The sequence below is a fragment of the Oncorhynchus kisutch genome, unplaced genomic scaffold, assembly GCF_002021735.2.
Source record: "Oncorhynchus kisutch isolate 150728-3 unplaced genomic scaffold, Okis_V2 scaffold3643, whole genome shotgun sequence".
Taxonomy (NCBI): domain Eukaryota; kingdom Metazoa; phylum Chordata; class Actinopteri; order Salmoniformes; family Salmonidae; genus Oncorhynchus; species Oncorhynchus kisutch.
In genome coordinates this window covers 124,839-146,639 of record NW_022265588.1, presented here as the reverse complement: position 1 = coordinate 146,639, position 21,801 = coordinate 124,839, and the positions used below count along the sequence as shown (strand labels likewise).

At 45.0% G+C, this 21,801-nt stretch overlaps 1 protein-coding gene and 1 long non-coding RNA gene across 5 annotated transcripts in view; one reads left to right on the top strand and one right to left on the bottom strand.

Moving 5' to 3' along the window:
* The window catches only part of glrx3 (glutaredoxin 3), a 42,176-nt gene extending 25,908 nt beyond the window's left edge, over positions 1–16,268 (bottom strand). The window contains exons 1-3 of one of the 3 annotated variants that reach the window (XM_031820749.1): positions 16,092–16,268; positions 14,919–15,027; positions 4,396–4,470 (exon numbers count right to left, since the gene is read on the bottom strand). In XM_031820749.1, coding sequence (XP_031676609.1) covers positions 4,396–4,470; positions 14,919–15,027; positions 16,092–16,156 — 249 coding nt within the window. In that variant the 5' untranslated portion in view covers positions 16,157–16,268. Of the gene's footprint in view, positions 1–3,638; positions 3,691–4,395; positions 4,471–14,918; positions 15,028–16,091 lie in introns of those variants that run through there. The other 2 variants (XM_031820747.1, XM_031820748.1) reach the window with 2 other exon arrangements.
* Positions 16,269–17,029: 761 nt separating this feature from the next.
* LOC116371761 (uncharacterized) lies at positions 17,030–21,023 on the top strand. Of its 2 annotated transcripts, none has more exons than XR_004209006.1 (4): positions 17,030–17,500; positions 18,119–18,259; positions 18,857–18,910; positions 20,054–21,023. It is a non-coding gene; the product is annotated as an uncharacterized LOC116371761 (long non-coding RNA). The 2 variants fall into 2 exon arrangements; XR_004209005.1 differs by having other exon boundaries at positions 17,035–17,492.
* Positions 21,024–21,801: the final 778 nt, after the last annotated feature.

Genomic DNA, 21,801 nt, shown 5'->3' with positions numbered 1-21,801 from the left:
GATAGAGGCATCCCAAGGGCAGCATGTTACTTACCATACTGTACAAAAAAATGCAGCTGTGCTGCCAGCAGCGGTTTGGGTCTCACGGTGAGTCCCTTTCAGACCTGGGTCTCACGGTGAGTCCCGTTCAGACGGTGAAACATTCTACCTGCTCTACTATTACTGAACCTCAATTCCACCTCACAAAGTCTGCATTTCCTTCTCATTTCCTTCTACCCTGGGGCGGCAGGGTAGCCTAGTGGTTAGAGCGTTGGACTAGTAACCGGAAGGTTGAAATTCAAATCCCCGAGCTGACAAGGTACAAATCTGTCGTTCTGCCCCTGAACAGGCAGTTAACCCACTGTTCCTAGGCCGTCATTGAAAATAAGAATTTGTTCTTATTTTCACCCGCCTAGTTAAATAAAGGTACAAAATAATTCACCTTCTCAATGTATTGTCATACAGACCTGCTGGTCTTTCTCTGCTATTAGTCCAACTGTTAACAACGTGGCGGTGAAGAGTCGACCCCAAAATAAGTTGATTCCTTGACTCCTTGCATGTCGACTCCTATTTCAGGGGGTGTCAAGATTCAATTCCGCCAGGAATCGACTCCTAAGATCCAGCATTTTTGGAATGGAGAACACAAAAGAACACAAAAAACACTGGCATCTTTCATAGCGAGCTAGTGAGGGACGGAGCGAGAGGGCAGAGCGAGAGGGCAGACAGGCCTAGTGCACGGTTCTCTATCAGCAATCAAAAGTTGTAGCTCGCAACGGAATAATGTTGCTCACAATTTCTTGGCTTGCAATGTCTCGCAACTTCAGTAAAACAAGTGATCAGAATATGTGGGAACTCCTTCAAGACTGTTGGAAAAGCCTTCCACGTGAAGCTGGTTGAGAGAATGCCAAGAGTGCGCAAAGCTGTCATCAAGGCAAAGGGAGGCTACTTTGAATAATCTCAAATATTTGTAGATTTGTTTACCATTTTTTTGGTTACTACATGACTCCATATTATTTTCAGCAAACTTAAAGTGTAAATATTTGTATGAACATAACAAGATTCAGCAACAGACATAAACTGAACAAGTTCCACAGACATGTGACTAACAGAAATTGAATACTGTGTCCCTGAACATAGGGGGGTCAAAATCAAAAGTAACAGTCAGTATCTGGTGGCCACCAGCTGCATTAAGTACTCCAGTGAATCTCCTCCTCATGGACTGCACCAGATTTGCCAGTTCTTGCAGTGAGATGTTACCCCACTCTTCCACCAAGGCACCTGCAAGTTCCCGTACATTTCTGGGGGGGAATGGCCCTAGCCCTCACCCTCCGATCCAACAGGTCCCAGACGTACTCAATGGGATTCAGATCTGGGCTCTTCGCTGGCCATGGCAGAACACTGACATTCCTGTCTTGCAGGAAATCACACACAGAACGAGCAGTATGGCTGGTGGCATTGTCATGCTGGAGGGTCATGTCAGGATGAGCCCGCAGGAAGGGTACCACATGAGGGAGGAGGATGTCTTCCCTGTAACGCATAGCGTTGAGATTGCCTGCAATGACAACAAGCTCAGTCCGATGATGCTGTGACACACCGCCCCAGACCATGACGGACCCTCCACCTCCAAATCGATCTCGCTCCAGAGTACAGGCCTCGGTGTAATGCTCATTCCTTCGACGATAAACGCGAATCCAACCATCACCCCTGGTGAGACAAAACCGCGACTCGTCAGTGAAGAGCGCTTTTTGCCAGTCACGTCTGGTCCAACGAGGGTGGGTTTGGTGAGGACCTGCCTTACAACAGGCCTACAAGCCCTCAGTCCATCCTCTGTCAGCCTATTGAGGACAGTCTGAGCACTGATGGAGGGATGGTGTGTTCCTGGTGTAACTCGGGCAGTTGTTGTTGCCATTCTGTACCTGTCCCGCAGGTGTGATGTTCGGATGTACCGATTCTGTGCAGGTGTTGTTACACGTGGTCTGCCACTGCGAGGACGATCAGCTGTCCGTCCTGTCTCTCTGTAGCGCTGTCTTAAGCTTCTCACAGTACGGACATTGCAATTTATTGCCCTGGCCACATCTGCAGTCCTCATGCCTCCTTGCAGCATGCCTAAGGCACATTCACGCAGGGACCTTGGGCATCTTTCAGAGTCAGTAGAAAGGCCTCTTTAGTGTCCTAAGTTTTCATAACTGTGACCTTAATTGCCTACCGTCTGTAAGCTGTTCGTGTCTAAACGACCATCCCACAGGTGCATGTTCATTAATTGTTTATGGTTCATTGAACAAGCATGGGAAAGTGTTCAAACCCTTTACAATGAAGATCTGTGAAGTTATTTGGATTTTGACTAATTATCTTTGAAAGACAGGATCCTGAAAAAGGGACGTTTCTTTTTTTGCTGAGGTTATACACACAAAATACATGACCAAAGGTATGTTCATGGCCATAATATGGAGTTGGTCCCCCCCTCTTTGCTGCTGGAACCCCCTCCACTCTTCTGGGAAGGCTTTCCACTAGATGTTGGAACATTGCTGCTATAACAGCCTCCACTCTTCTGGGAAGGCTTTCCACTAGATGTTGGAACATTACTGCGGGGACGTGCTTCCATTCAGCCACAAGAGTATCAGTGAGGTCGGGCACTGATGTTGGGTGATTAGGCCTGGCTTGCAGTCGGTGTTCCAATTCATCCCAAAGGTGTTTGATGGGGTTGAGGTCAGGGCTCTGTGCAGGCCAGTCAAGTTCTTCCACACCGATCTCGACAAACCATTTCTGTATGGACCTCGCTTTGTGCACGGGGGCATTGTTATCATGCTGAACCAGGAAAGGGGCCTTCCCCAAACTGTTGCCATAAAGTTGAAGCACAGAATCATCTAGAATGTTATTGTATGCTGTATGGTTAAGATTTCCCTTCACTTGGACTGGCCCAAACTATGAAAAACAGACCATTAATTCCTCCTCCACCAGACTTTACAGTTGGCACTATGCATTGGGGCAGGTAGCGTTCTCCGGGCATCCGCCAAACCCAGATTTGTCTGTCAGACTGCCAGATGGTGAAGCGTGATTCATCCCTCCAGAGAACACGTTTCCACTGCTCCAGAGTCCAATGGCGGCGAGCTTTACATCACTCCAGCCGACGCTTGGCGTTGCGCATGGTGATCTTAGGCTTGTGTGCGGCTGCTCAACCACGGAAACCCATTTCATGAAGCTCCCGACGAACAGATATTGTGCTGACATTGCCTCCAGAAGCAGTATTAAACTCTGTAGTGAGTGTTTCAACTGAGGACAGACCATTTTTACGCGTTACAGCACTCGACGGTCCCGTTCTGTGAGCTTGTGTGGCCTACCACTTCACGGCTGAGCCGTTGTTGCTCCTAGACGTTTCTATATCTCAATAACAGCACTTACAGTTGACCGGGGCGGCTCTAGCAGGGCAGAAATGTGACCAACTGACTTGTTGGAAAGGTGACATCCTATGACGGTGCCACATTGAAAGTCACTGAGCTCTTCAGTATGGCCATTCTACTGCCAATGTTTGTCTATGGAGATTGCATGGCTGTGTGCTTGATTTTATACACCTGTCAGCAACGGGTGTGGCTGAAATAGCCGAATCAAAGAATACTTTTGGCCTAGTAGTGGAACTTAGTTTTTTACACTACTTGACTCACCTTAAAGAAGAGGAAGGTCGGGACTGAGGTAATAAGACTCACCTTAAAGAAGAGGAAGGTCGGGACTGAGGTAATAAGACTCGCCTTAAAGAAGAGGAAGGTCGGGACTGAGGTAATAAGACTCACCTTAAAGAAGAGGAAGGTCGGGACTGAGGTAATAAGACTCGCCTTAAAGAAGAGGAAGGTCGGGACTGAGGTAATAAGACTCGCCTTAAAGAAGTGGAAGGTCTGGACTGAGGTAATAAGACTCGCCTTAAAGAAGAGGAAGGTCGGGACTGAGGTAATAAGACTCACCTTAAAGAAGAGGAAGGTCGGGACTGAGGTAATAAGACTCACCTTAAAGAAGTGGAAGGTCGGGACTGAGGTAATAAGACTCGCCTTAAAGAAGAGGAAGGTCGGGACTGAGGTAATAAGACTCGCCTTAAAGAAGAGGAAGGTCGGGACTGAGGTAATAAGACTCGCCTTAAAGAAGTGGAAGGTTGGGACTGAGGTAATAAGACTCGCCTTAAAGAAGAGGAAGGTCGGGACTGAGGTAATAAGACTCGCCTTAAAGAAGAGGAAGGTCGGGACTGAGGTAATAAGACTCACCTTAAAGAAGAGGAAGGTCGGGACTGAGGTAATAAGACTCACCTTAAAGAAGAGGAAGGTCGGGACTGAGGTAAAAAGACTCGCCTTAAAGAAGAGGAAGGATCGGGACTGAGGTAATAAGACTCACCTTAAAGAAGAGGAAGGTCGGGACTGAGGTAATAAGACTCACCTTAAAGAAGAGGAAGGTCGGGACTGAGGTAATCTCATATTTCTCTGATACCTCTGGCACTGCTTCTGCCTCCAGCTGTAAGACAGAGGAGGGTAGGAGGGAGGAAGGGGTGGAGGGAGAGAGAGAGGAGGGAGAGAGAGGAGGGAGGAAGGGGTGGAGGGAGAGAGAGAGGAAGGGATGGAGGGAGAGAGAGGAGGGAGGAAGGGTGAGAGAGAGGAGGGAGGAAGGGATGGAGGGAGAGAGAGGAGGGTAGGAGGGAGGAAGGGTGAGAGAGAGGAGGGAGGAAGGGATGGGGGGAGAGAGGAGGGAAGGAGGGAGGAAGGGATGGAGGGAAAGAGGAGGGAAGGAGGGAGGAAGATAGAGAGAAGTGAAGGAGAGAGGAAGGGATGGAGGGAGAGAGGAGGGAAGGAGGGAGGAAGGGATGGAGGGAAAGAGGGAGGAAGGTAGAGAGAGAAGTGAAGGAGAGAGGAAGGGATGGAGGGAGAGAGGAGGGAAGGAGAGAGGAAGGGATGGAGGGAGAGAGAGGAGGGAAGGAGAGAGGAAGGGATGGAGGGAGAGAGAGGAAGGGATGAGGGAGAGAGGAGGGAAGGAGAGAGGAAGGGATGGAGGGAGAGAGGAGGGAAGGAGGGAGGAAGGGATGGAGGGAGAGAGGAGGGAAGGAGAGAGGAAGGGATGGAGGGAGAGAGAGGAGGGAAGGAGAGAGGAAGTGATGGAGGGAGAGAGAGGACAAAGTAAGGGAAGAGGAAGGGAGAAAGAGATGGAGTGAATGAGGGATCATCCACATAAATGTTGATACCCCTCTTTGTTCCCTTTCCAAGCCATCAAACAATGTCTGCATCCACACATGAAGAACCCCACTGCACCCTACTGAGTTTCCCCTCAACACTAGGTTTATTTAGCCAGCAGGCATCACCCTTCAGGGAGAAAATAAAGGACACATTCACCACTTTGATATGTCTAACAAGCAAGACAAATGAGAGAGCAGAACAGCACCATCTCCTGCTCTGCTCGGGGTGCTGTGATCTATGATTGGTGATGGATGGTTCCTTTGTTCTTGACAGTGGTAATCCACCAGGATCAAATTACAGGAACTGGTGTGACCACACACACCTCAAACTAACAGAGGAATAAAAACTAACAGAGGAATAAAAATAGTTCCAAGTTTTCATTTACTTTAAAATCATTAAATATATATAAATATTTCTCACATGTTCAAGTCAATTCAAAAACAATAGGCTACATGTGAGGAAACACACTGATGTTTCTGATATCAACAGGGTTTAACTTTTAAAAAAGGTCAAGCTTACCGTCCTACACCGGAGCACCACACAAACAGGGCTTTTTGAAGCTACACTGGAGCATCACACAAACAGGGCTTTTTGAAGTTACACCGGAGCACCACACAAACAGGGCTTTTTGAAGTTACACTGGAGCATCACACAAACAGGGCTTTTTGAAGTTACACTGGAGCACCACACAAACAGGGCTTTTTGAAGTTACACCGGAGCACCACACAAACAGGGCTTTTGAAGCTACACTGGAGCACCACACAAACAGGGCTTTTGAAGTTTGTGAATTCAAACATTGATGCACAAATTGACCCAGAGAGATTGTTCAATCATATTTAGCGAGCACATATTGTAATCCATAAATCACTGACCCAGGTTGTCGCAGCCAGCCATTACAGACAGGCGATTACAGACGTCCCTTATTTCCTGCCTGGAGCAGCAGAACTCTGCTGTTGGTGTTCCTGATCCCATGAGGCATTATGGCTGACAGACACTTATAGGCCATATGAACACAACCTACATCAACGCAGTGAAATACTGCTATGAGAATGGAAACACATAGACACTAAACATTTATAGTAAAATGCTTGTTTCCATGTGACACGGGTAAGAACAGTGCTATTGACTGGTTAGAGACAAGCTAGGCTGGTACGGGAACTGCAGACTCCTATTGGAATATGTAGGAATATTGTTCATAATTTGGAAGAGAAAAAATAACTTGAAACACAAATTAAGAAAATAGCTGTTTTACAGTGTACAATATGTAGGATCAAATATCAATCTACTGCTCGTCTAAACATTTATATATTCTTAATTCCATTCCTTTACTTCTGTGTAATGTTGTGAAATTGTTAGATATTACTTGTTAGATATTCCTGCACTGTTGGGAGCTAGAAACACAAGCATTTCGCTACACCCGCAATAACATCTGCTAAACGTGTATGTGACAAATAAACATGTGACAAATAGCATGGGATTTAAAATGACACCATATTCCCTTATATAGTTAGTGTACAACATTGCACCTGTGGGCTCTGGTCAAAAGCAGTGGACTATGAATGTAATTCTACATCTCTTCAGAATACTCTAAAATCTCAGGATATAAAATAACTCTGCACATGCTTTGGTTGTACCCAACTTGCCAACTACCATCAGGTCCTAATGGCCTGGTACTCAGGGCTCTACTGTCCCTCCATCAGGTCCTAATGGCCTGGTACTCAGGGCTCTATTGTCCCTCCATCAGGTCCTAATGGCCTGGTACTCAGGGCTCTATTTTCGCATCAGGTCCTAATGGCCTGGTACTCAGGGCTCTATTGTCCCTCCATCAGGTCCTAATGGCCTGGTACTCAGGGCTCTACTGTCCCTCCATCAGGTCCTAATGGCCTGGTACTCAGGGCTCTATTGTCCCTCCATCAGGTCCTAATGGCCTGGTACTCAGGGCTCTATTGTCGCATCAGGTCCTAATGGCCTGGTACTCAGGGCTCTATTGTCCCTCCATCAGGTCCTAATGGCCTGGTACTCAGGGCTCTACTGTCCCTCCATCAGGTCCTAATGGCCTGGTACTCAGGGCTCTATTGTTCATCCATCAGGTCCTAATGGCCTGGTACTCAGGGCTCTATTGTTCATCCATCAGGTCCTAATGGCCTGGTACTCAGGGCTCTATTGTTCCTCCATCAGGTCTTAATGGCCTGGTACTCAGGGCTCTATTGTCCCTCCATCAGGTCCTAATGGCCTGGTACTCAGGGCTCTATTGTTCCCCCATCAGGTCCTAATGGCCTGGTACTCAGGGCTCTATTGTCGCATCAGGTCCTAATGGCCTGGTACTCAGGGCTCTATTGTCCCTCCATCAGGTCCTAATGGCCTGGTACTCAGGGCTCTATTGTCCCTCCATCAGGTCCTAATGGCCTGGTACTCAGGGCTCTATTGTTCCCCCATCAGGTCCTAATGGCCTGGTACTCAGGGCTCTATTGTCGCATCAGGTCCTAATGGCCTGGTACTCAGGGCTCTATTGTCCCTCCATCAGGTCCTAATGGCCTGGTACTCAGGGCTCTATTGTCCCTCCATCAGGTCCTAATGGCCTGGTACTCAGGGCTCTATTGTCCCTCCATCAGGTCCTAATGGCCCTACTGTCCCTCTAATCACTCAGATATCAATGCAAATGCAATCTAAAATCACATCCAACACTTTTTATTAAAACAGAAGGCCTATCTTACTTTTAAAACTCACCTCACTGTGATGATCAATTTGAGCAGGTTGAAACAGTGTAAAACAAACCCTAGCCCTAACCCATACACTAACCCTCACCCTCACCCTCACCCTAGCCCTAACCCATACACTAACCCTAACCCTCACCCAAACCCTCACCCTCACCCTAACCCTAGCCCATACACTAACCCTCACCCTCACCCTAGCCCTCACCCTAACCCATACACAAACCCTAACCCTCACCCTAACCCTAGCCCTAACCCATACACTAACCCTAACCCTCACCCAAACCCTCACCCTCACCCTAACCCTAGCCCTAACCCATACACAAACCCTAACCCTCACCCAAACCCTCACCCTCACCCTAACCCATACACAAACCCTCACCCTAACCCTAGCCCTCACCCTAACCCATACACAAACCCTAACCCTCACCCAAACACTCACCCTCACCCTAGCCCTAACCCATACACTAACCCTAACCCTCACCCTCACCCTAGCCCTAACCATACACTAACCCTAACCCTCACCCAAACCCTCACCCTCACCCTAACCCTAACCCATACACTAACCCTAACCCTCACCCAAACCCTCACCCTCACCCTCACCCTAACCCTAACCCATACACAAACCCTAACCCTCACCCAAACCCTCACCCTCACCCTAACCCATACACATACCCTCACCCTAACCCTAGCCCTCACCCTAACCCATACACAAACCCTAACCCTCACCCAAACACTCACCCTAACCCTAACCCATACACTAACCCTAACCCTCACCCAAACCCTCACCCTCACCCTAACCCTAACCCATACACTAACCCTAACCCTAACCCTCACCCAAACCCTCACCCTCACCCTAACCCTAGCCCTAACCCATACACTAACCCTAACCCTCACCCTCACCCTAACCCTAGCCCTAACCCATACACTAACCCTAACCCTCACCCAAACCCTCACCCTCAGCGATGCTGTTGGTTCATTGATCGTGCAGGACGGCTTACAGTTAGCCTACAATTAGTGAATTTGTATTTGAATAGTTTAGTAATAGGGAACGTTTGATTTATTCTTCCATAATTAATTGGGTGACATATTACCTTTAGCTCTACAGAATATCAATATCTCACCACCGTGCGTTTCCATGTCCTCCTCTCTCGCCTTTAATCCTTCCCAGAGCGCACAGACGGGCTGTCAACAGGTTGGTGAAAAGTGTTTCCTTGCGAACAGATTTTTACTTGTTTCCAGAATTGAATCACTGGGTAGCTGCAGGAACAAGGTTGGAGAGCCCGTGGCTTATAGAGTTTGGGTAGAATATCACTGGGTAGCTGCAGGAACAAGGTTGGAGAGCCCGTGGCTTACAGAGTGGGTGGAATATCACTGGGTAGCTGCAGGAACAAGGTTGGAGAGCCCGTGGCTTACAGAGTTTGGGTAGAATATCACTGGGTAGATGCAGGAACAAGGTTGGAGAGCCCGTGGCTTATAGAGTTTGGGTAGAATATCACTGGGTAGCTGCAGGAACAAGGTTGGAGAGCCCGTGGCTTACAGAGTTTGGGTAGAATATCACTGGGTAGCTGCAGGAACAAGGTTGGAGAGCCCGTGGCTTATAGAGTTTGGGTAGAATATCACTGGGTAGCTGCAGGAACAAGGTTGGAGAGCCCGTGGCATATAGAGTTTGGGTAGAATATCACTGGGTAGCTGCAGGAACAAGGTTGGAGAGCCCGTGGCTTATAGAGTTTGGGTAGAATATCACTGGGTAGCTGCAGGAACAAGGTTGGAGAGCCCGTTGCTTATAGAGTTTGGGTGGAATATCACTTGTTGGGCAGCGACAACATGCAAACAGTGGAGTGAAATAAGTGTTGTTATATGTATTTCTCAGCTGCTCATATTATGCTCCGCTTTAAAACCCAAGTATCAGACAAAACGGACTGGTGGGAAAGCTGGCGGTTTCCATTCACTATTAGAGTACATACAGATAACATGTATTTCTCCCTGTTCCCTGTTCCTGTTCCCTGTTCCTGTTCCCTGTTCCTGCCCCCTGTTGCCTGTTCCTGTTCCCTGTTCCTGTTCCCTGTTCCTGCCCCCTGTTCCCTGTTCCTGCCCCCTGTTCCTGTTCCTGCCCCCTGTTCACGTCCCTGTTCCTGTCCCCTGTTCCTGCCCCCTGTTCCTGCCCCCTGCTCCTGTCCCCTGTTCCTGCCCCCTGATCCTGCCCCCTGTTCCTGCCCCCTGTTCCTGCCCCCTGTTCCTGTCCCCTGTTCCTGCCCCCTGTTCCTGCCCCCTGTTCCTGCCCCCTGTTCCTGCCCCCTGCTCCTACCCCCTGCCCCCTGTTCCTGCCCCCTGCCCCCTGTTCCTGCCCCCTGTTCCTACCCCCTGTTCCTACCCCCTGTCCCTGCCCCCTGTCCCTGCCCCCTGTTCCTGCCCCCTGTTCCTGTCCCCTGTTCCTGCCCCCTGTTCCTGCCCCCTGCCCCCTGTTCCTGCCCCCTGTTCCTGTCCCCTGCTCCTGTTCCTGCCCCCTGTTCCTGTCCCCTGCTCCTGTTCCTGCCCCCTGTTCCTGCCCCCTGCCCCCTGTTCCTGCCCCCTGTTCCTGCCCCCTGTTCCTGTCCCCTGCTCCTGTTCCTGCCCCCTGATCCTGCCCCCTGCCCCCTGTTCCTGTCCCCTGTTCCTGCCCCCTGTTCCTGTCCCCTGCTCCTGTTCCTGCCCCCTGTTCCTGCCCCCTGTTCCTGCCCCCTGCCCCCTGTTCCTGCCCCCTGTCCCCTGCCCCCTGTCCCCTGCCCCCTGTCCCCTGCTCCTGCTCCCTGCCCCTTGATAATGGGCCATTCTAAATCGAAAGTCATTTGCCATATTAGTAAAGACCAGATTAAATTGAGAACAGTCTGGTGGGTGAAAATATGACCACTTGATAAGAGAACAGCTGTGCAGCCTGAGGCGAGGAACAAGAACACAAGCTTTTTCCCTCAACGTTCTCAACTCATCAATAGTCTACTGTCCCATCATGCAGCCTATGTATGTTTTGATTTCTAAGACGATCTAAAGTGTGTATCATTCACAACTACAACTGCTGAATGACTCTAAATCTAGTGTTTAGGGCCTGTTCCAAATGGTCACTTCTACACTCAACAAAGCCACTTCCTATTTATTTTTTTAAATAGCCACTTCCAAAGTAAAAAATAAAATAAAAAGAAGTTGTTCCTATTGAACATGCCATACAAATAAAGGCATTTTAATGAATCATATGAAGAGCGCCTTGGTCCTCCTTTGTTTTTGATGAGTAATTTACCCCTTTTACCAAAGAGCACCTTCTATCTACCATAATGTACTATTGTGTACCTTAGTAGCGCTTCCCTTCCTCCTCTTTCTACTAGTTATAGCCACTTCCTCCTCTTTCTACTAGTTATAGCCACTTCCTCCTCTTTCTACTAGTTATAGCCACTTCCTCCTCTTTCTACTAGTTATAGCCACTTCCTCCTCTTTCTACTAGTTATAGCCACTTCCTCCTCTTTCTACTAGTTATAGCCACTTCCTCCTCTTTCTACTAGTTATAGCCACTTCCTCTCTTTCTACTAGTTATAGCCACTTCCTCCTCTTTCTACTAGTTATAGCCACTTCCTCCTCTTTCTACTAGTTATAGCCACTTCCTCCTCTTTCTACTAGTTATAGCCACTTCCTCCTCTTTCTACTAGTTATAGCCACTTCCTCCTCTTTCTACTAGTTATAGCCACTTCCTCCTCCTCTTTCTACTAGTTATAGCCACTTCCTCCTCTTTCTACTAGTTATAGCCACTTCCTCCTCTTTCTACTAGTTATAGCCACTTCCTCTTCTTTCTACTAGTTATAGCCACTTCCTCCTCTTTCTACTAGTTATAGCCACTTCCTCTTCTTCTACTAGTTATAGCCACTTCCTCTTCTTTCTACTAGTTATAGCCACTTCCTCTCTTTCTACTAGTTATAGCCACTTCCTCCTCTTTCTTACTAGTTATAGCCACTTCCTCCTCTTTCTACTAGTTATAGCCACTTCCTCTCTTTCTACTAGTTATAGGCCACTTCCTCCTCTTTCTACTAGTTATAGCCACTTCCTCCTCTTTCTACTAGTTATAGCCACTTCCTCCTCTTTCTACTAGTTATAGCCACTTCCTCCTTCTTCTACTAGTTATAGCCACTTCCTCCTCTATCTACTAGTTATAGCCACTTCCTCCTCTTTCTACTAGTTCTTAGCCACTTCCTCCTCTTTCTACTAGTTTATAGCCACTTCCTCCTCTTTCTACTAGTTATAGCCACTTCCTCCTCTTTCTACTAGTTATAGCCACTTCCTCCTCTTTCTACTAGTTATAGCCACTTCCTCCTCTTTCTACTAGTTATAGCCACTTCTCCTCTCTCTACTAGTCTAAGCCACTTCCTCCTCTTTCTACTAGTTATAGCCACTTCCTCCTCTTTTCTACTAGTTATAGCAACTTCCTCCTCTTTCTACTAGTTATAGCCACTTCCTCCTCTTTCTACTAGTTATAGCCACTTCCTCCACTTTCTACTAGTTATAGCCACTTCCTCCTCTTCTTACTAGTTATAGCCACTTCCTCCTCTTTCTACTAGTTATAGCCACTTCCTCCTCTTTCTACTAGTTATAGCCACTTCCTCCTCTATCTACTAGTTATAGCCACTTCCTCCTCTTTCTACTAGTTATAGCCACTTCCTCCTCTTTCTACTAGTTATAGCCACTTCCTCCTCTTTCTACTAGTTATAGCCACTTCCTCCTCTTTCTACTAGTTATAGCCACTTCCTCCTCTTTCTACTAGTTATAGCCACGTCCTCCTCTTTCTACTAGTTATAGCCACGTCCTCCTCTTTCTACTAGTTATAGCCACTTCCTCCTCTTTCTACTAGTTATAGCCACTTCCTCCTCTATCTACTAGTTATAGCCACTTCCTCCTCTTTCTACTAGTTATAGCCACTTCCTATGTCCACTCGCTCCATAACGGGAAACACATCCGTCTTAATGTATTCAGATAACGTCAATTATATTCTTCTTACTATTAAATCATATAATATAAAATAATAGCACAGGACTTATAAATATATATTGTCTGATAAATGAACTGGCTAACTTTGGCACGGAGCAGAATCAGATCACAGCCACAGTAGACCAACTCATATTCTGTTCTTCTGAAATACGTTTTCCTTCATATCATCATGTTTCTTTAGACCTGAATCAAAAATAAATCCTGGATTTATTGTGACGATGTAATATCACACTTATTTATTAGACTCTTTTTTAAATGTGATGTTCCAATGGCGCATCAGTGGCTTGTATGATGGAGGCCTGGAGATGCTCAACGTGTTGAATGTGTCATGACTGCCACAGCCAGAACCAAGACTTAAAAATAACTGATGTTGGAGGGAATTTTGGAACATAACTCACAAAATAACTTGTATGCTTAAATTCAGTACAAACTAAAAATGTACAGAATTCATTATACCAGAGACAAAAATTCATAAATTCTACAGCACAACTGCAGAGTCATGTCTTTAAGTGTAACACTAATGAATGACTCAATAATCCTTCTGGGAATGTTATGATGTCATAAAGTGATGGGCGGAGACAGGAAGTTGGCTGTCAGAACTATTACAATGTAAATGTACTTTTAATTCGTCTGTCTGCATATTTCAAGACATGTCAGATTAGGGGGCAGTGAGATGCCCGATGGGTTGTACTATACTCTTCTCATTAACTATTTTGGAAAAACGTATATTTCAAACCTGGAAATCAAGCAATACTCCATTGTTAAGACAATGGAAAAATCATATGCTTCATTATCTACACATTGAAAGGGCGTGGGCGATGGAGAGGAACAAAATGGCGGAGAGTAGAGAACAGGTGGTTCTGGGCAGGAGTGATGTTGTTCATGTTTGTCTATGGCATTATTTAGGATGCTTAAGACAGAAGCTTATACTATACTGAATTAAACAATTTAACAGTGAAACAGAAAGTGTGGTTTCACATTTTAAAAATCTTTTTAAAAAAAGTGTGCTTTCTAACGGGATTCGATCTCACAACATTCAATTACCTGACTGTCCCCATAGTTCCCTACTCTACCTGCTACATTACCGGGTCAGCTGAAACTATATTTGTAAGTACGGTGTCCAATAGAGGTCAGTGTGTTTGAAAGCAGCTTTGAATAGAAGAAAACACACGGTTTGAAAAAGCAAGTGGGCGGCAGGGTAGCCTAGTGGTTAGAGTGTAGAGGCTCAGGGTAGCCTAGTGGTTAGAGCGTAGAGGCGGCAGGGTAGCCTAGTGGTTAGAGCGTAGAGGCGGCAGGGTAGCCTAGTGGTTAGAGCGTAGAGGCGGCAGGGTAGCCTAGTGGTTAGAGTGTAGAGGAGGCAGGGTAGCCTAGTGGTTAGAGTGTAGAGGCGGCAGGGTAGCCTAGTGGTTAGAGCGTAGAGGCGGCAGGGTAGCCTAGTGGTTAGAGTGTAGAGGCGGCAGGGTAGCCTAGTGGTTAGAGTGTAGAGGCGGCAGGGTAGCCTAGTGGTTAGAGCGTTGGACTAGTAACCGGAAGGTTGCAAGTTCAAATCCCCGAGCTGACAAGGTACAAATCTGTCGTTCTGCCCCTGAACAGGCAGTTAACCCACTGTTCCTAGGCCGTCATTGAAAATAAGAATTTGTTCTTAACTGACTTGCCTGGTTAAATAAAGGTTAAATAAAGGTTAAATAAAGGTTAAATAAAGGTTCAATAAAATAAAAAAGTGATCAAACGATGCTTCAGATATTGATGATGCACTTCTGAAAAAAAGTGATACACACCTCGACACACTGTGCTTCAAAGTTAGCTGCTTAGCGATTTCGACTCATGCCTCGAAGCTCCGGTATCCAATTTAACATCACTACATGTAACATCCATCACAAGGTATAGTATGTGTATCAGGCATCGTGTAACCTCCATCACAAGGTATAGTATGTGTATCAGGCATCATGTAACCTCCAACACAAGGTATAGTATGTGTATCAGGCATCATGTAACCTCCATCACAAGGTATAGTATGTACCTTGACAAACATGGTGTGTTTGTTCTCCTTTGCCAGCTCTCCCATCACATCGTTCATCTGACTGCACTGAGGGGCCCATGCTGCCTGGAAGTGGACCACCGTCAAGAACCTGGTGGAACAGAGAAGTCCCATTAGATTGGAACGGTGATGTTGAGTTGGTCAGTGATCTCGGGCATGATCATCGTTGTATGGCAAGTAAGAAAGAACGGATGTCAGTTAGCTCGGCCTATTGATGGTAGACAGTAGATGGCACGTGTACATGCATGTCCTACACCTTTAGTGCACCGGTGAGGCTCAAGGAAGAGACAGGGGTCAGATCTCAGCATAGCAATAGGTCTAAAATAGCACAACTTTATAGTGACCCACAGATTCACATGCTAAAGATGTAGGGCATTCATGCACACGTGCCAGCTACTGTCTACCATCAATAGGCCGAGCTAAATGACATCCTTTAATTCTTACTTCCCATACAAGGATGATCATGCCCGAGATCACTGACCAACTGAACATCCCATGACTAGGACACTGGATCACAACAGGTCTTCTGGAATTAAACATTATTTTTATAGCCTACTTGTAAATGATGGATTTCAAAAGCACAATAACTGAATGGACCTAGTTAGCAACCTAATTCTGAAATGGGCAGGCACCTGATGTGATGTAGGATAACAGTAGTCATGTCTGATAAAGGGGGGTTAATCTCTCCCTTTCATATAAGGGCTAAACCTAACGTTACATTATCAGGCATAGAATATAATGTCTGCCTAATAGAAAAGCTAGCCCTGCCATATCGTGACAAGAAACCCACATGAGTTCAAGACACAAGAGCCTGACTGTTTATATCAGGTGACACACATCAGCATGTATTACAATGATCAATTACATTTACACCATGTACAATAAACATGTATGTTATTAGCTAGCATGCCAAAGCAAATATCCGCTAAAATAGCTAGCTAGATAGTTGCATTTTCATTTGGAGCAGATAGACAACATTAGCTAGTTATCATTCCCTCTAACATGGGGATGCTACATCACGCTAGCTAACGCTAGCTTTCGATATAACAGAAAAGTAGCTATCACAGTAAGCTAAATATCACACGGGGCCTATTTGAATGAAAATCATTCAATGGCTAATGGCTTCAATGTCATGTTATGAAATGATACACATACTTGCCAGCCTTTGATAGCAAGTCCTCAAACTGCTGCGAGGATGTTGCCTCCACTAAAGTCGCCATGTTTTCAGACGTGTGTAATCGCTCACCGAGTGATTGTGTTCTATGTGGATTTCCAGCTGATACAAACCTTACTGTTCTTTCAGACGTGTGTAATCGCTCACCGAGTGATTGTGTTCTATGTGGATTTCCAAGAAGACACAAACCTTACTGTTCTTTCAGACCTGTGTAATCGCTCACCGAGTGATTGTGTTCTATGTGGATTTCCAGCTGATACAAACCTTACTGTTCTTTCAGACGTGTGTAATCGCTCACCGAGTAATTGTGTTCTATGTGGATTTCCAGCTGATACAAACCTTACTGTTTATGCTTGTTAACGCTGAGCTGAACGGGGGGGGGGGGGGGGGGGTCGGAACGCAATATCACGGTTAATATGAAAAACACAGTGAAACCCTGCGCTAGATATGAGTCTGAAAACGTACCTCCATGCAGGGGGTGGGATATGTCCCTGTACTCCAACATGAGGACTACAGTGGCATATCACATCCCATGCATGGAGGTACATTTTCCCGAACCATATCTCACCTGGCTCCAAAGTGAATGTAACGATGACTTTGTTCCGACCCCAGTGCAGCTCAGTGTAAACAAGCTAATGGTAGTCAGTATATTCTAGCAACTATATGGATGGAACGAGACATAACTACCTACACAGAGTCGGTTTATGACTGATCTATGAACTAAAATGAATAACCCAACATGTAAAATACAAAAATGTTATTGTTTAATTGCACAATATTTGTTATAATTATAATGGATAAAATGTGTTGAGCATGCATTTGGTAGCGGGGGGGGGGGGGGGGGGGGGGTAATTTGTCCTCATATTCCACAAATAAATCAAATCAATCGTATTTAATAAAGCGCTTTTTACATCAGCCACTGTGAAAAAGTGCTGTCCAGAAAGGCCCCCCGCTACTTGGAAACGGGGACGACACTTTGAAGAGTCAGAAGCAGAGAAATCAAGAGGACGGTTGTCGTGTCCTTGGCGGTAGAAAAGCGAACTGAAAGTGAAATAGTGAACCAGCTAACAAGGAAGCCAGAGATTGAACCGTTTTGTAGCCACTTCTCTAGTTACAATTTCATTGATTTGTGATATCGCAGCCGGACGTTTCTGAAAAGACCTCGTTAGTATTGAACTAGTTAGCGACACTGGACGTGTTGTATATGTTTGCTTGCCAGATATCTAACGTTACTGTTACCTTTTGACATTGTGTTATTAAAGTCAGTCGATAGATACTAAAACTAGGTGTAATAATCTTCCACAACCATGGAATATATGACACCCCTCCAGAAGAAGAGACGCCACGAAGGAGACCTTCAAACCCGGAAAGATTGCCAAGCGGTATGACGGTAACCGTCCTTATTAAAAACTAGTTTATAGCCTTGAAACCCGACGTTGAATTGCATTGAACGATGAAATACAATTCTATTCAACAACATTGTGGATTGTAGAGAGGCGGTGAGAGGAAACTTCCCTGATTCAAGAGCTAATTTCTGTCCGGCGAAGAATTCAATGCAATTCAACGTCGGGTTTCCAATGTTAAACAGTAACCTTTTGCTTTAGTGGAAACATTATTGCTATTGGTGTATTTCTATAGTTTAGCTAACACCATTCTAGCTATTGAAATAGCTGTCCAGTTGGCTTGTTGCTATTTTTAGGCTAAATCAGTTAATAGTGATTTATTGGTTATCACGTGTGCATGCATTTGTGATTGCTACTAGTGTAAACAAGCTAATGGATATTTGGTTGTATGGGAGCTAGCTAAGCTAAGCTAACTCATAGGGAACTAACGTGTTTACAAAATGTAGAAGCACGTGTCACTATGAATACGTGCTACACAGTCTCTCATGAAGAAACGTTCTCTTAGTACATTAGCTAAGTGCACGCATGCCTATAACCACTTAGCTAACTGGATCGATCATTACCTGTCACGTTACACAACTATGCTGCATTGTTTGAATCCTCAGAAACGACTGTGCAACGGAGTGGGAGTCTGCGTCCAGGTTGAACATGGCGGGATGGTGACTGACGGTGCCATGGATGCCAGCATGCAACAGCAGGGTGTCCCAAACAGCGGTGTCGGCATCAACCACCCAGCTTCTAACATGGTAGATATGCCTATTCAATTATTTTGGAATATATATATTTTTTGGGGGCATATTCAACTATTTTGGATACTTTTGTTGCTCCAGTCTAGGCCTATATTTGAAAGGATTTGGCCTCCCACATGCATTGCAGGAGTGTTTTTACGGTCCATGTTTTCCTTCTTGAATGATGATGACGCTGGAGTCGTAATAAAGGTTCATAGGTCAAGCAGTAAGGGACACTAGGCGTATCCATGACAACATGCTTCCTCAATATCTGTATCTCTATAAGGTGTAGCCTTGGCTATCTTTAGGATAGTTTTTTTTCCTCAATGCTGGTGATGTCAAGGAAGCAATAACTGTTTGGGAAATTGCATCTCATCCTTACCCAAGGAATGTGGCTTAGTGCCACACTGTTGGCATTTATTTTTGTATATCTTTTCACTCCACTGTGGATTTGTCCTTCTGTCATAATTTGTATAATTTGAATAGTCTTGTCTTATATGCAGTGGTTATCCTCAAAAATGTTTTATTGCAGAACTACAATATGACAAACCATTAAATAATCGAGTGTAATTATTGCCGTAGTAACCCTCCAGGCTCGTGTTGTCTCTTGTACAGGTCTATGCAGTCCAAGGCAGCCAATGTTGTAATCGGTGCCTGGCAGGGGAGCCCGTAAGTAGTGTCCTGATGTTTTGCCTGAACATATCCCAGTAGTGACTGATATCATATGTCAGTGTCTAGGCCTAAACCCAGCATTTTGTACACCAAAACTAAATGTCTCGAGTGGAAATCGGGATTTAACAGCTATAGCACATATAGTCAAACATTCCTTATAACTATTATGGGATATTATGTCTCTTACTTTGGGGACATTTGTTGCACCTATAAAATCAACATAATAAAAGATGCCTATTTTAGAAGGGCTGTCCCTCGGGCTATAGAACCTACCATATTGACCATGGAGCCCTTTACTCTTCATGCTCACCTTGGGCCGAGTCGATGTTCTGGACTTTCTCATGTTAAACGGGTTAATCAGTCCCTCCAGGTTTCTGCAATTATTTTTATTTATTTATTTATTGCTAAATCAATAATTCCCTGCGTATTATGCGGGGGCTTGTACATTTTTGACCAATCACTGCACTCTTTCCACGTGCAACAGTCAAATCATCGCAATGTTGTCACATAAACCAGGCCCATCGCCCGCAGTACAAAAATAGGGCTTGCAATTTCAACCAATCAGAGTACATTTACTGCATAATATGTTTAAATGAAGCCACACATCAACAAATCTTACCCCCCCCCCCCCCCCCCCCCCCCCTCGTCGGCTCAGTTTCCTGACAAATTGGACTAAATCATAGCATATTGCCATGCAAAATGTCAGGATTGCCGCAGCAAAGTCAAGCCGTTTACTCTGCAAAAATCCCATCAGAATGCTGGAGGGACTGATATATGAACATGACATGGGTTCAGTCCCAAATGGCACCCTATTCCCTATATAGTGCACTACCCTGTTCCCTATTTAGTGCACTACCCTGTTCCCTATATAGTGCACTACCCTATTCCCTATATAGTGCACTACCCTGTTCCCTATATAGTGCACTACCCTGTTCCCTATATAGTGCACTACCCTGTTCCCTATATAGTGCACTACCCTGTTCCCTATATAGTGCACTACCCTATTCCCTATATAGTGCACTACCCTATTCCCCACATAGTGCACTATATAGTGGAGAGGGTGCCATTTGGAATGCTACCATCATGTAAACTGTTTATTCTGTAAAGATTACCTGTGTCACATAATGAGTCTCTTCTCAGGGCCACATTAACCACATCATGGGGTATTGATCGGTTATCGTCATGATCAGAGATCGTTTGAAGAACTGAAGGATCCTTGAGGATGAAGAGAATGATCGATTGATTGAGTGCTTGATCAAGCCATTGTGTATGTGTCTGTGAACCGTTATATCAGTGTGCCTTTTCTAGCTGTTGTTAACCACAAGCACTGTACTGCTTCATGTATAACCTCGCATGTTTACACTACCTAACACTGGGTATGGGGAAAATGGCTACTAACCAGACAGTAGACATGATGATTTCATACCGTCTTACTAACATTCTGTTTGAATGGAAAGATAACCACTACAGTGTAGTCAACACACAACCATAAGGAAGGAGCCATCAAGCCACAATTAATACTGCAACTTTACACTGTAATGTGGATACTCATTTAAAGTCAATGGATGTATTAAATTAAATAAAATACTTATTGTCCCAGTATCAAGACTGCTTTCTAAAGCTGCCAGAAAATATACATGTAAATAGTAATATTGATAAGTTAACTTTTTAAAGTTATATAATTGTTAACCTTTTTTGAAATGGATAATCCTATCTGCAAATATATTTTTGTGAAATAAATATTTTATATATTTTTCTAAAAATGTAATTGGCTGAATATAAAATAAGAAGTTTGTAACCAATATTTGTGCTAATCATTTAATTTTGGATAGTATCCTGAATTGTGTTGTAATCTCATGAACGTTTTCAGCCAATTTTCAATAGTTTGATCTACACTTGAAATGTAGAGCCGTTTTGACAATGATTTGTCTGTTTCCCACTAGATTTGTTTTTTTTGTCGTCTTAGAATGATTTGAAGCCAGTTTCCACCTTGCCAAGCAGTGAGTTTTATAGTTGATGCTGTTAAATTTCAGGTTATGACTCAATGTAATAGTTTATTTTTAGTACAAGGAAAAACAACTTTCAATAAAGTATGATTTGATGAACAATGTGTGGACAATTAGGATGTGTTTTTGTTATTCATAAAAAGTGTTTTATATGAAGCTTATTTCCAGATGGCATCTATTCACGGGCTCCTGCTGCCTGCTGTACATTGTGCATCTTTACCCTTCGGCAGTCTGGTATGTTTACTAGTGAATCATATGTGAACAGCATTTATTCTGTTTTAATTTGAGTCTCTCTTGTTTGAGTTTTATTCCATATTACTGCTAGCTGGGTTTGGTTCACGTGTCTAATGTCAGGAGGCAGCTTCTACTGTAGCTAACATCCCCATTCTTATCCATGGAGTTCAACTACATCACACATTTTCAGGCCACTTCTCTATTCTAGTATTTTTCAAACTCCCCTGCCTCCTAGAATGTTAGCATAGTCCGTACCCTATCCTTCTAGAATGTTAGCATGCTCTCTCTGTATCCTATCCTTCTAGAACGTTAGCATGCTCTCTCTGTATCCTATCCTTCTAGAATGTTAGCATGCTCTCTCTGTATCCTATCCTTCTAGAATGTTAGCATGCTCTCTCTGTATCCTATCCTGCTAGAATGTTGGCATGCTCTCTCTGTATCCTATCCTTCTAGTATGTTAGCATAGTCCGTACCCTATCCTTCTAGAATGTTAGCATGCTCTCTGTATCCTATCCTGCTAGAACGTTAGCATGCTCTCTCTGTATCCTATCCTGCTAGAACGTTAGTATGCTCTCTCTGTATCCTATCCTTCTAGAACATTAGCATGCTCTCTCTGTATCCTATCCTTCTAGAATGTTAGCTGCCTCT